Here is a 12,702-nt window from a genome sequence, read left to right as displayed (position 1 = left end):
CATCAAGTTTAGCAGATTGTACCTTGCATTTAGCAATAATGCTGCCCTAGAAGGATAACTGATTTTAGGGATTTAAAGGTGGAGATCTGCAAAGGGGTTTCTTTATTTTACAGAATTAAAACATGCATATATGCTGTCAGAAAACTGAGGCATTGAGAACGAAACCCACATTTTAAAGACAGCCAGACAGCTGTATATAGAATTTTAATATAGTGTATAATATAACTTTGTGTATGTACGTAACATTTGCCACCTTAACATCAGCCCATGGAAAGGCTGATCCAAAGCAGTGGCAAAAAGTAGCATCTGATAACTTGAAGAGAGCTCAGATTAATTCTCAAAATTATCTGGACAGGAAGCTGAGATTGGAAAAATATCTTGCTAAGTATTTGAGGGAACATCTCATGCTTGGGGCACCCATGTGTTCAGATTATGTTTAAGTATGTATATATATACACACATTTATATATATATATACACACACAGATGTATACACACACACATATATATGTATTGCATGAGGCAATCAGAAGTTCACAAATCAGAAAATTCAGTAAAGTTTAGCTGTAGTCTTGCTTTTATTTTGTTTCAAAATTTGCATGTTTTAACCAAAATTATACTAGTATTGCCTAATGAGCCATTTTATTGTAGGTTGTAATGGTGAGATACACACTTGGCACAGATCCATTAGAAAAGGTCATATTACATCCAAGATGGGTTGGTTTAAAGTAGGATTAAAGTATGAGCTCAAATTAATGAAACAGGAGATAATGAAGTATGAATAATGGTGAAATCTATGAAAATAATTTATTCACAATATTATTTCTATTGCTGAAAGGAAGCTGCCAAACATTTCTTTGCAAAAACCTATAAAGTGTAATGAAGCTTATTACACTTAATGAATTTTTAAATACCTTGGTCATTCCCAAACTGGATGAACTTCTGATAACTCCTGATTGACAAAAATTTCAAAAAATTTCTGAATAAGTGTTACAGCTCAGAAATACAGTTGCTCAGTGAGGCTGTGAAGTGAGTAGGTGGTGTCATGGAAGGTGTGTCCCAGCTGTAGGGCAAGAGGACAGAGCACTAAGGAAAAAAAAGTTTATTTTCTGAATTTAGGACATTTAAAGTTTGCCAGATCTGAGTTAATTGGAACAATTTCACCAAGCTTTTTAATGAAGATACTGGCCCAGTATTTACTGAGTGCTACAGTACAATGCAACCCATTTTTGATGTAGTTTAAACTGTATTTATTTGGATTCAAGCACTGTTCCATACACTTTAAAGTTGGATGCATTAGTGGCATTTCTGTGCATGAAATATGTTTAATTTTAATGGTACACAAAAACTTGGTATAAAATTTCCTACTGGTTGTGTGTGTGTGTGTGTGTGTGTGTGTGTGTGTGTGTGTTTTACCCACTGATGAATTCTCCTTTGTATGTGGCTGGTGTACAATGGACATTCAGGTTCTCTTAAGGCCTGAAATTGCATATGGCTTTTAATTTGAAAATTAAATAGTCCTGAGAGGGAGGAGAACCCTGCTTTCATGAGCTGTGTATATTTTGGTGCTTTTATTTGTTTCTGTTTTACTTGTCAGAATAAGCAAGTAATGTAATTTGGACATTGAATTAAAATCAATTATGTTAGAATAGAATGCATTTCTATTCTGCATTAAACAAGAAACAAGGTTTCTAGGCTTTAGCCTAGTAAGTGGGAAAACTTAATAAATGCAGATCTCAATATTTTCAGAGATATTAAAAGTAAAAATAGTAATTTAAAGGAAGAGATATGGAATAAAAAATTAATTAGGAAATGTATTTTAGTAAAACACACAGTGGAGTTCCTGTGGATTTTATAAAAGTGCTGAATCATGACTGACTTTTGGCTGATAGGCTTGGGCAGGTGATGGGTTTCTTTGCATTCAGTATAGATTTAAAATATTTACATTGGAAGTGTATTTTTTTCCTTTAGATTACAACAGAGTGAATTGAATATGTGTAAATGTAAATAGCATAGTGAGTCTTCCTTTGAGACTTTCAGTGGTATAAAATTCGTGAGAAGCAGATGCTGTTATTTAAAAATACCCCAACCCTGACATCTTAATTCATTAATTGGAAGCATTCTGTAATTTAAACTTCAGTCAGCTGCTAGAAGGAGAGGCAGGTTATAATTTGATGTCTTTAGAATTGCGGTATTATTTCTAAAGTAAAACTTACACTAAAATTAAAATTTGATAATTTAAATAGCCTTTTTTTATGTTGTAGTATAGTTTGTTATATTATGTGTTGGAAAGATAAGAATACAAGCAAAATTGTGAGTGGAGCTGACTTAGAATCTTTCCCTTAAATGAGTCTTGGGTAGAGTAACCGGGGAGTTCTGGTTTGGGTGTTAGTGGTGGCTCACACAGTGCACTGCTTTAGTATATGTGAATATATCCCACCTGTGGGGAGCTAGCTAAAAATTGCTTTTAAAGTTAAGAAATTCAGTTTCTCCTTTGGCTTGTGATATCCTCTTCCTGATAAAATGTAAAATCCTTTTTCTCTGCCACGAGAACATTTGAAATATGGATTACTTGTTTTGGTTGGTCATTTTCCCTCCTCACTTCTCCACTTTGTGTCTTGGGCTTTTCTGTTACTGTGGACCAAATCTATTGCAGTCCGTTGTGGCAGAGGTGCTGATTCAGAAATTCCTTCTCTCTAGTTTTGCATCTCTGTATTTTCAATAATTCTCACTAGTCCACAATTAACTGAAATAACCTTTTTTTCTAACCAATTTTTGCTCATATCTGTTGATAACATCACTGTCTTTTCAAATTCACCATAATATCACCTTTGATGCTTCTCCATGCTTAGAAACTTGGTTGATTCTGCCCCTGCTTCCCATCTATTCCTGCCAGATTCCCAGTGCTCTTTTCTATCTGTTGGAATTTTGCCTGGCAGAGATGTTAAAGGCTTTAATTTATAATCTTTAAGCCTACCACTTCAGCTGAGTTTGCCTCCTTTCTTTCCATCTTTCTTCACCAGAATGCTTCTGCTCACTTTGAAGTTCTTCCTGGCACTGCCCCATCCATATCATTGCTGTCCCCTAAAAATTTTGGTTACTTTTCTGGACTTCTTCTCTGTTACAACATCAAAGTCAAGATTTCTGCTGTACCATCACTGCCCCATGCAACCTTGGACTGTCTGCATCTGATCTCATTTCTCTGCATCCCCCAACTCACATTCCACATTCCTCACAGTCCTCTGACTTTATTGCTCCTTTTGTCTGCCTTTCATGCACTCATTTTTGCACTGTCTTTCATGCTGCCTATGTGCCTGGAACAGTCTTTAGCATCTCAGCCAATTTACAGCTTTGCATAAATTATATTTAATAATAAGACTAACAAAAGTTCATTATGTACATTATTTCACTTAACTTTGTACCTGCATAAGCTGAAAACAGCCTGAGGGAAACTACTGTTAAACTTTGTTGTGATTTGTTGTGATTCAAAGATACAGATTCAGGCATGACAGTTCTTTGATGATTCAGCATAAATTTAATTTTTTTAATCATTCAGTAACTGTTAGGTCTTTGTTTTTTGAGAGTAGGTATCAGATTTTTTCTAATTCAGAGATGAGAAAGTAGCTACTTATTCCTGCTGAGTGCAATCACCAGAAGGTCCTTGTCATCACAGTACCTGGTACAGACTTTTTGCCCTGTGGTACATTTTGCTTCACTTTATCCTTACTAATATGAATGTGGCAGGACTTTGAATGTTGGATTAGCTTCATATCTGCAAACAAAGTGTATCTTTTGTGTTTAACCTTACTTGCAAAGCAACATGTTCATCTGTTTAAAGAAACCAGTGAAAGATGGGAAGGTAACACTCTTCCTCTGTCTGGGAAGTTTTCTGAGTATGTTGGCTACTTTGACATACATGTTTTCTTAAAATATTAGAAGTCATTTAATATTTTAACTCCCTCCTAAAACTAGAGGAAATGAGCTGAAGGTAAAACTTCACATGGTTTCCCAGCATCAATGTATAACTGCAAGGCAGGGCATTATGCAGGAAATATACATCATTTTCCAAGTAAGACTGCATCTGAAATATATGGGCTATTTTTTTTTTCTTTTTTCTTTTTTTTTTTTTTTTTTTTTTTGTTTTTTTTTTTGTTTGTTTTTTTTTTTTTTTTTTTTTGTTTTTTTTTTTGTTTGTTTTTTTGTTTTTTTTTTTTGTTAAACGGTTGTATTGATACTGTTTACAGCTGAGTAGTGAAACCAAATAGATGTGCCTTTAATTTGTTTTTAAATGATCTCTTATATTCTGGAGATGATAATCTGAAGGGTGGCTGCCATAGTAATGTGCCAGTCACCATGGCATCTGAGCATTATGAAAAGACATTCTGGGCTGCACAAAGACAATGCCACCAATTTGTATTTCAGTCTGATCAAAAGTGCAGGACCAAAAAGTTTGCCAATAAATGTAGCTCAGTGGATGGCACTGCAATTTAGAGTTGCTTTACACAGTAAAGATTTTGGTCCTCCTGTCAATACCAAGTGAATTTATCAGTAAAATCCTTAGCACAGACTTTGTCCATTTACTGGGCTAACTTTTTTCAGTTGCGTGAAGAGTGTGGCTGTAGATTTTTATTGGCCCAGTGTAGGAGCAGTTCACAGTTCTGCTTTATAGAAATCTTTAGAACTTTTTCCTCCTCATGGAGTTTTTCACTTTAAACTGAAATTAGGTCAGTTGGTAAATATTATAATCTCTTAAACATTTTACAGTCTGCTTTCATAAATTAGGTAATTTAATGAAGAAAAGGGGTTTTCTACACTCAATTGGTAAATATTCTAATCTCTAAAACATTTTACAGCCTGCTTTCGTAACAGTGTTCTAATTATCAAAGAAACCAAAAATCAAATCATTATTTAAAAGCAAGCTTATTTTATCTTAAATAATTGATTGTGGCTTGTTGTTTGAAAGAGGACTACTTTGGCATGAATTCCAAATCCAGTTATGATCTTAACTCAAGCAGTTTGTTTAATCAAACATTACTCTAATCAGTCTTACATGGTCCCCTACCCAGCCAGGCCTGCCTAACACAACTGGTTTATTCTGCGACGAGTTGCTCAACAGATGTCATTCTGCTAGAATAATGCAGCAGAATACTTGTGCCTTGGCTAAAATTACTTCAACTTTGATCACTTTTGTCCAGCACATCAGTCTGGCATTGTGCTTTATACCAACATAACACTTTACCCCAAGCATGCCTTTCAAGCTTAGAATAGCAGAGGAATGTTATTGAATTCAGTGCAGTTACAGATGAGTTAATGAAAGAAGGGAAATACTGTTTTTTTCATAATGCCTTTCTGTTGTGCTTTGGAATTAAAAAGGAATTTGAGGAATGTGACTTCCGAGTTATTTATTTTTACATCTGAAGGCTTTTTGAAAACAATATTATGTAGTCCTATTGACCCCATGTTTCTGTAAATAAGTTTCACTTGTTATTTAAAAATAGTGCACTTTAGAGTTTTATATTGTGAAAATGATACTATTTCTGGTGTGTAGCTGGAAAATAAATATTTCACAGGGACAGTTTGTCCTGGTTTTTAATGCCAGAAAATGAAACCAGCAAGAACTGTGTCCTTGTGATCACACAGGTCAGGACTGTTACATTTTGGGTTGTTGTGGGGCAGTATGAAGCAACATTTCTTTACAAAGCCACCAAGGAAACTCTGAGGAAGCACTAAAATGAAGTCCACTTGAATTGCTAATAGATACTTCAGTATTCTGTGTCTTAAAGACTCAAAGTTCTTTTTTCAATTTTTTTAGTTAAAATATAGTTGTAGTTTTTTTTTTTTAATTGAAGCATAGTTCCCAGGTCAGTCTCCCTGCAAAACCTCCTGAACAAAACTAATATTAACATAAAGTTATCATGTGTACATGTAATTTACCAGTTTTAGAAAAAAAATGAGAGATATCTTAATGATTTTAAAACACTGACCTGTGCAGAATATTTATATTCAGAAAGCTTTAAACTGATGGTATTGAAATTTTTATCTGCATAGCCTATGTATGAAATCTGTCCAGAAATTAGACAAAGCTTCACAGTTTTTCCTAAGGGGCACTTTATTAGCATGAAATAACTGCTAGTACTAAAAATAATGAGAAAAAAACAACAATAATTGAAGGGAAGATCTGAAAATACAGTAATAGCACCTGTAGTTTGTGTTGGATCTCAATATGCCTTGAATTGTTTGCAGTTGTGGGTATTTTTTGACAAACTCGTGACTGTACCGTTAAGAATTTTTTGAAGAATGTGGCCCAAATCAACATTTGTGAGGAAGACTATGTGTGGAAATCCCTGCCTTTTCCTCACCCTTCTTAGGATCTTTATAGTGATTAGAACAATTGTTTCACTGTTTAATGTCTGCACACGAATTCTTCATCCATTTATTGTTGTGCAGAATTTAAAAGAAAGAATCCATGGAGCATTTGTGTCTAAAGATGATCCAGGGAAAGAGTTTTGATGTTATTTCATTATGCAAAAATATTTTTAGATGAAAATCTATTGCCAGATGTTTCATATACATCATGTACTAAAAATAAATGACAAATTTTAGAGGGAACATATGAACTTTCCATATGTTTATATTACTTTATCTTGGAGTCAAACCTCAACTGTGCTTCAGTGCTGAAGATATGTCAAGTACTGATTAATAGGTAGGATCAAATGATATAAAAAACCTCTCTTACTGTATTATCTTCCTGAGAATGGTACTGTAGAATCATCTTTCTTTCATTCATTACTGGAATATGAAACCTTTAGCTAAATGGATTATGTTAGCATTTATAATTTTGGAAAATTTCAGCTTTCTTTCCGACTGTTGCAAACTATTTTTCTGTTCAGAAAAATTGTTAACTCAGGGTAAGTGCAGCAGACTGCAGGCAGGGTGCTAGCTCAAAGATCTTTTCCTGCTGACAGCTATAATATAATAAATTTAATTCCTTTCAGTTCACGGAAATTTTAGTAATTCTCATAGCAGAAGTTAGAACACAATTAATTGCTGTTTGTTTCCTGTTGACAAGTGAACAAGTGAAAATCTAAAGGCATCAAAGGACAGCTTTTGGAGTAGCCTTGTCATTTGCTTTAAGTCAAATATTATCCATCTGCCTTAATATCTTTTGGTTTAATGGGTTCTTGTGTTTGTTAGTGTTGGACTGTGCAGCCTTCTTGGAGCTGAGACCAAGGTGCAGAATTGAGACTTGCTCAGATATTTTGCCTAGAGAATATTATTTAAAAGTATCAAACCTTATTTTTATCTCTTTGAGAATGTTTTTCTGGATGCAATATAGGTTGTTGGGATCTGTCTAGACCTTTGAAAATGTGGGAGGACCTTTTATTCTCATGTAGGGATTTTATGAAATGTAAACCAAAAATAAACCAGCTTGGATGGGGCTCTGAGCAAGCTGGTGTAGTGGAAGGTGTCTCTGCCCAGAGCAGGGGGTGAATGAGAGGATCTTTAAAGTTCCACCCCAGATCATTCTGGGATTCCTGTGAAAGCCACCATGGCTCACTGGCATATTTTATTGTTCACAGCTGTGGTCCTGCTGGGCAATATTTACAATGTTTGTGCAGTCATTGTGTTCAGGTGTAAGACATTATTCAGAATTTAAGATACCACTCTCTGTCCTAAGTACCAAAATACTTCTTTCTGTGATTTAAATAATTATTTATTACAAATTCTCTGATAAAACTTGCCTGCTTTTATATCTGTGGTAGTGTTTTCATGGAAAGAGTTTTATAATTCTTGTATTTTGTAGTATTCTTTCTTTATTAAAAATTTTCAACTCTTTCTTCTTTTTTCCCTCCCTCCCTTCTTTCTGTTAACCATCATGTGAAATAATTAAGAGTAGCAACTTCTAATTTAATAGCATGAGGAAAGAGTTGATGTAAAGATGTACTACTTAGCATTTTGTTTAAAAATATTTGAAATGTGTTGTCTTAATTGAAAATGTGCTTATTAATTTTTTCAGGTTTAATATACTAATTTTTATTTTTGGAACCCATTTAAGAAACTTATGCAAAACTCATTATATTTCTCATTTGATAAGCTCTTCACCTAGTATTTTCAGGTGAAAATTAACTAGCAAAACAGACAGCTGAATATTTGTTATTACCTTCTGCTTCCCTTAACTTTTTCCATTACTTTGTAATACTTTTTGCTTGGAAATTTTGTGTTATGATTTTTTTTTTTTGCACTTTTAAGATGCTGAAGTAATAATGGAACATTTTGAATGGTAATTCTTAGATCTTAATTTTTTTTGATTCAACTCAGTTCCTTCGGTTGCTTTTGGCTGTGTAAACCTGCTGACCATATTTGAATCTAAGAGTGTTGGAAGAATCAGTTTTACAATAACCAGGAAAAATAAAAAGCTTGGTGCTATGATGAAAACAAAGCCCTTTGGCTGCCTTTTTTAGAGCAAATTCTGATTTATTTTTATTTTTTTCCAGGTGAAGCGGAATGTGTATGACCTGACCAGTATCCCTGTCCGTCACCAGCTGTGGGAGGGTTGGCCTTCTTCTGCCACAGATGACTCAGTGAGTTCCTTGGCTTCTCATCTCATTCCTGCCTAGAAAAGGCTGATTTTACATGGATTTTTGAATGGAATCACTCAGTAGCATTTAGTGTCTCTTATGCAGTACTTTAACATCACACACATTCAGAGTTGTGGTGTGGAGGATACGAATGCTCAAGGTTTGGATGCCTGCAGCTCAGGGAAATGATTCCTGTGTATCAGATTCAGTGCATGTTTCATGTGTCATGTTTCATTTCAGCCATTCTAGACTGAAGCAAGGCTGCACAACATTTTGGAAGTTGAAATCTATTGGATGATTGAACTTCAGACAAAAAACCCTGATTTTTGTGTACGCTCTGAGTGCACATCTAGGTATTTTTTAGTACATTAGCTCACCCAGTTCGTGCTCAAGCCTCTGCCTGGCTTCAGAGCAGGAGTTGTTCTGGCTGAAATCAGTGAGGGGTCACCACCAGTGACAGAATCCACTGACTCAGGATTGCCCACAGATTCATGAAATTGTGGGACTTACCTGCAGTATCCCATTAAATATCAGACTTGCTTCCTTGCATCCTTACAATGTGTTTTACAGCATGTCTTTCAGTTTCCTTCTGCAGGTATGTTCCCAGTGCTAGTGAGGTCTACCTTTCTTTAGTTAAAGAAAAACCCAACCAGTCCACTAAAAAAGTGCCTAAAAGGGTGAAATAATTATGTAGTTATGTTGTATGTAAATTTTGTGACCTGAGAAAAATGTAGAAAAATCAAGTTTTTTATTGAACCTGAATGTTCTACGAAGTGAAAATGGATTTGGAGTTTGCTTTCTTTCACATTGCCATTATCTGCCATGCATTACTTCCCTGTCTATTTCTGCTCTCTTCTTGTAAAGGGAGAATTGCTGTTTGAATATGACTGCTCATTCTTTTGCTCTGGGAAAAGGATTTATGCCAATTTAAAAAAAAAAACACAAAAGGCAAAAGCTGTCTGAATTTCCAGTGTACTTGAAAAATGTATCTGTGGTGGTGTTTGCAGAAACAGTATTTAAGTTTGAGAAAGGTGGTTAAATCTCAGTCCATGTATTCAAGGGCATATTTGAGCTGATAGATGTAAGGTCTGAAATAACAGAATGGTGTCATGTGGTAATTACAGGCTTTGAAATGTGGATCCATTTTAGCATTTTATTAGTTTACATTAGCCCAAAAAAGAATTGGAAACTCAACACTTCTAATCTGTTTTCCCACAGCTGTTAAGTTTTCATGTATTTTCCCCCTCCTTTTCTTCTGAGTAGCATACCTCACATATGTAAAACTCATTAATCTACTTTAAGTCTTTTTTTACAAGTGACATTGTTGCAGGTGAATTTTTCCCCTTTTCATCTTTAATGAAATTGGTGAATGTTGAGTCATCTGCTCTGAAGCAGACGAGTCCTCAAAGCTCACTGCTCGAATCTGGTGGTGCTGGAAGTTGTCAGCTGTGTAAACAGACTGGAGTGTGTTGCCAACAAAAATACAATTAATTTCTGCCTAAAATTAGAGGCTGTATCTTACTATTTATAAAGATTTAATGATAGCAATGACTATCTATGCTCCTGTGATCTGAACTTCTTTTTCTCCCAAATTAGAAATATTTTGTAGTAATTACTTGAGTAATTAATGATGATCTCTTGTGTTCAGTGGCAAATTTTTAAGATCACTTTTTCCATCATGAGTTTTTTATTTGCTGTCTTGTAGGGTACCCCATTGCAATTAAGGAGTTAAAGAAAGACTTGATTAAAATACTTTTTCATTTGCATGTTATGCAGCATAAGAAATACTTTGTAATACCACAGGAGGTTTTTTCAGTGCAGTTCTCGTTAACCTTTGGCTTAGCAAACAGGACAGCTAAATAGACTTGGCATAATTGGATTCCTGTATCATCTTGAGTCTCTTATGAACCTGCCAGACTACAGTCTTCTGACATTACCAGGAAATTTAGTGGAGTCAATAGTAATTTAAAACATTGTTGCTTCATCTCCCTTCAGAGTTAAGATATGTTCTCTGCTTGTACTACCTAATGGAATATGGGATACTGTATGAATTGTCAATAACTCTTTCAGATCTTTCTCACACTTTCACCAGGGGAATGGGTATCAAAACCTCCCCATGCAGGAGAATGTTTTTGTGCTGTGACACTTTGATTGTGGGAAACAAGGCGTATACAGGCCGTGCAAATCTCATTTCACCGTTCAGCAAGGACAAGTTTTAGCTTTTATTGAGCCTGAATAACTTTAATGTCACAAATGATATCTGTTCTGCTCATTAAAGTTCAAGGTAAATGGATGAGTTTTAACTCATTCTCTTTTTTTTAAATGGGTTTACGTAAGTAAAACTTAAATATATTCAAAATGTTAACTATCTATTTTCGAGGACATAGAGTCAAGTGATTCAGTGAAGTCTTGAAAATAATCCTAGCAAATAAAAAGCCATAATTTTAATTTACTATAAATACATTCACAATATGTTCTCAATTTTTAGTTTGGATTTTGTAACAATCTTAGCATTTCAGAGTTTGAAAGATGAGAGCCATGCCAGAATAATTTAGTAAAATTTCTAAAATTTATTCTTTTTTTTTTCCCTCTCTATTGGCCAAACTTCTAGACTTCCACTGGTAATTACCACTAGAGTCAAGTGGAATGAGCAATTTTTAAATATGTGATCACTGTAAAAAAAAAATCTCAGATCAGTAGGTGATGTTTTAGTTACAGGTTTTACATGGAAGCATTGTGATTTTATTTATATGTATGGGTGACTTTTTGGGTGTTAGTTTTATATGTGTATGTTAGAGGTAAAACTCTTTTTCCCCCATGAGGTCACTGGGTAGTGGTTTATTTCAGTAGAATGAGTTGTTGTCTGTGATGTTTCAGTGGTTTTTTGGTAGCATAGAACAGCATCCAGTAGAGGAAGAAGGAGACAGGTTGCTTTCTTGCTGCTTTTTGTTCTTGGTATTTAAGCTACGGGTTTTTTTCTGAATTGGTTCATTGTTTTAAGTCATTTCAGCACAGCAGTGAGAAATCCTGCTTTGTTGTAAGTAACGACAGTGAGCTGGTCAAAATGGAACGTATTTCTGCATCAAAAAGATGTAAAAGTTCTAGGGTGAGGTTTGAGGAGGGGAAAGGGGAGAGAGGCAAAGCCACAAGATGAAGTGTCTGATGTTGTAACTGTGCCCTGGCGCACGGATCCCATCCAGGGGAGCTCAGCTGGGAGTGCTCTGTTCCCACAGTGCTGCGGTTGGTGGAGACCTTCAGTCCTCATTTCACATCAGGTAACTCCGCTGCTTCGTGGTGGAGCTGAGCCACTGGACACTTGCTTGGGCAGCAGTAGGTGCACACTGACAGGTTTTCAGCCGTGGTGCTGGGCAGTCACATTTCAGGCAGGAAAAATGTGTTGCCACTGACACGTTGAGGGTCTGCATCATCCCTTGGGAACACAACCACCTTCATCCCCTGTGAACAGGACCACCTTCCCTTCTGTGGTGGCTGGAGCAGATGTGGTTGACATTCCTTAGCTGAATTTAATAGAGAATTCCAGGCTGTAAAAAAAACTCAAACGCTTATGGATGGTCTAATTAGCATTGCTGTTATATTTAGCTATTTCGTTGCTAAATACTAAGCATGGCATCTGCACAAATAGAAATTAAGAATGCTGGTAAATAAGGTTCTCGTACAAAGTGAAACCATTTATGACACTTTTTGGCTGATCTCCAGGTTTTTGAAGAGGTTGAGTATTAAGCATCTGAGTAATTAGTATTTGGGAGTATATATTTCTTTCCCTTTCCAGGTCTTAACAGTTCTTAACAGAAAGTTCATTACCACATGCTGTCATTGTGATATGAAAACAAGTTGTGAGGTTTACATGCACTGGCTGTTTAATTGTAATGGATGCCATGTCTGCATTTGCTGCATCATTTGGAGTCTTCCCTCTGGAACTGATTGAGTAAAGAATGAATAGTCCTGACAGAGCAAATGCCTACTAATGAGAAGTGTAAAATTTGCTATATTTAAATTAAAATACATACCTCATTAGAAAATATTTTGCTTTTTCTGTGTAAGAATATCATAATTATAATTTGCGTTGTCTGTAATGTTAATTACTTTGTGTGTTACTTTGATT

At 35.3% G+C, this 12,702-nt stretch overlaps 1 protein-coding gene across 1 annotated transcript in view; it reads left to right on the top strand.

Annotated features, from left to right (window-relative positions):
* FAF1 (Fas associated factor 1) overlaps window positions 1-12,702 on the top strand; it is a 151,406-nt gene that overhangs the window by 70,573 nt on the left and 68,131 nt on the right. The window contains exon 8 of the mRNA XM_041483617.1: window positions 8,496-8,582. Coding sequence (XP_041339551.1) covers window positions 8,496-8,582 — 87 coding nt within the window. The remainder of the gene's footprint in view (window positions 1-8,495; window positions 8,583-12,702) is intronic.

The sequence above is a fragment of the Pyrgilauda ruficollis genome, unplaced genomic scaffold (genome assembly GCF_017590135.1).
Source record: "Pyrgilauda ruficollis isolate IOZ18807 unplaced genomic scaffold, ASM1759013v1 scaffold6, whole genome shotgun sequence".
NCBI classification, from domain to species: Eukaryota; Metazoa; Chordata; class Aves; order Passeriformes; family Passeridae; genus Pyrgilauda; species Pyrgilauda ruficollis.
This window is presented reverse-complemented; position numbering and strand designations above follow the sequence as displayed.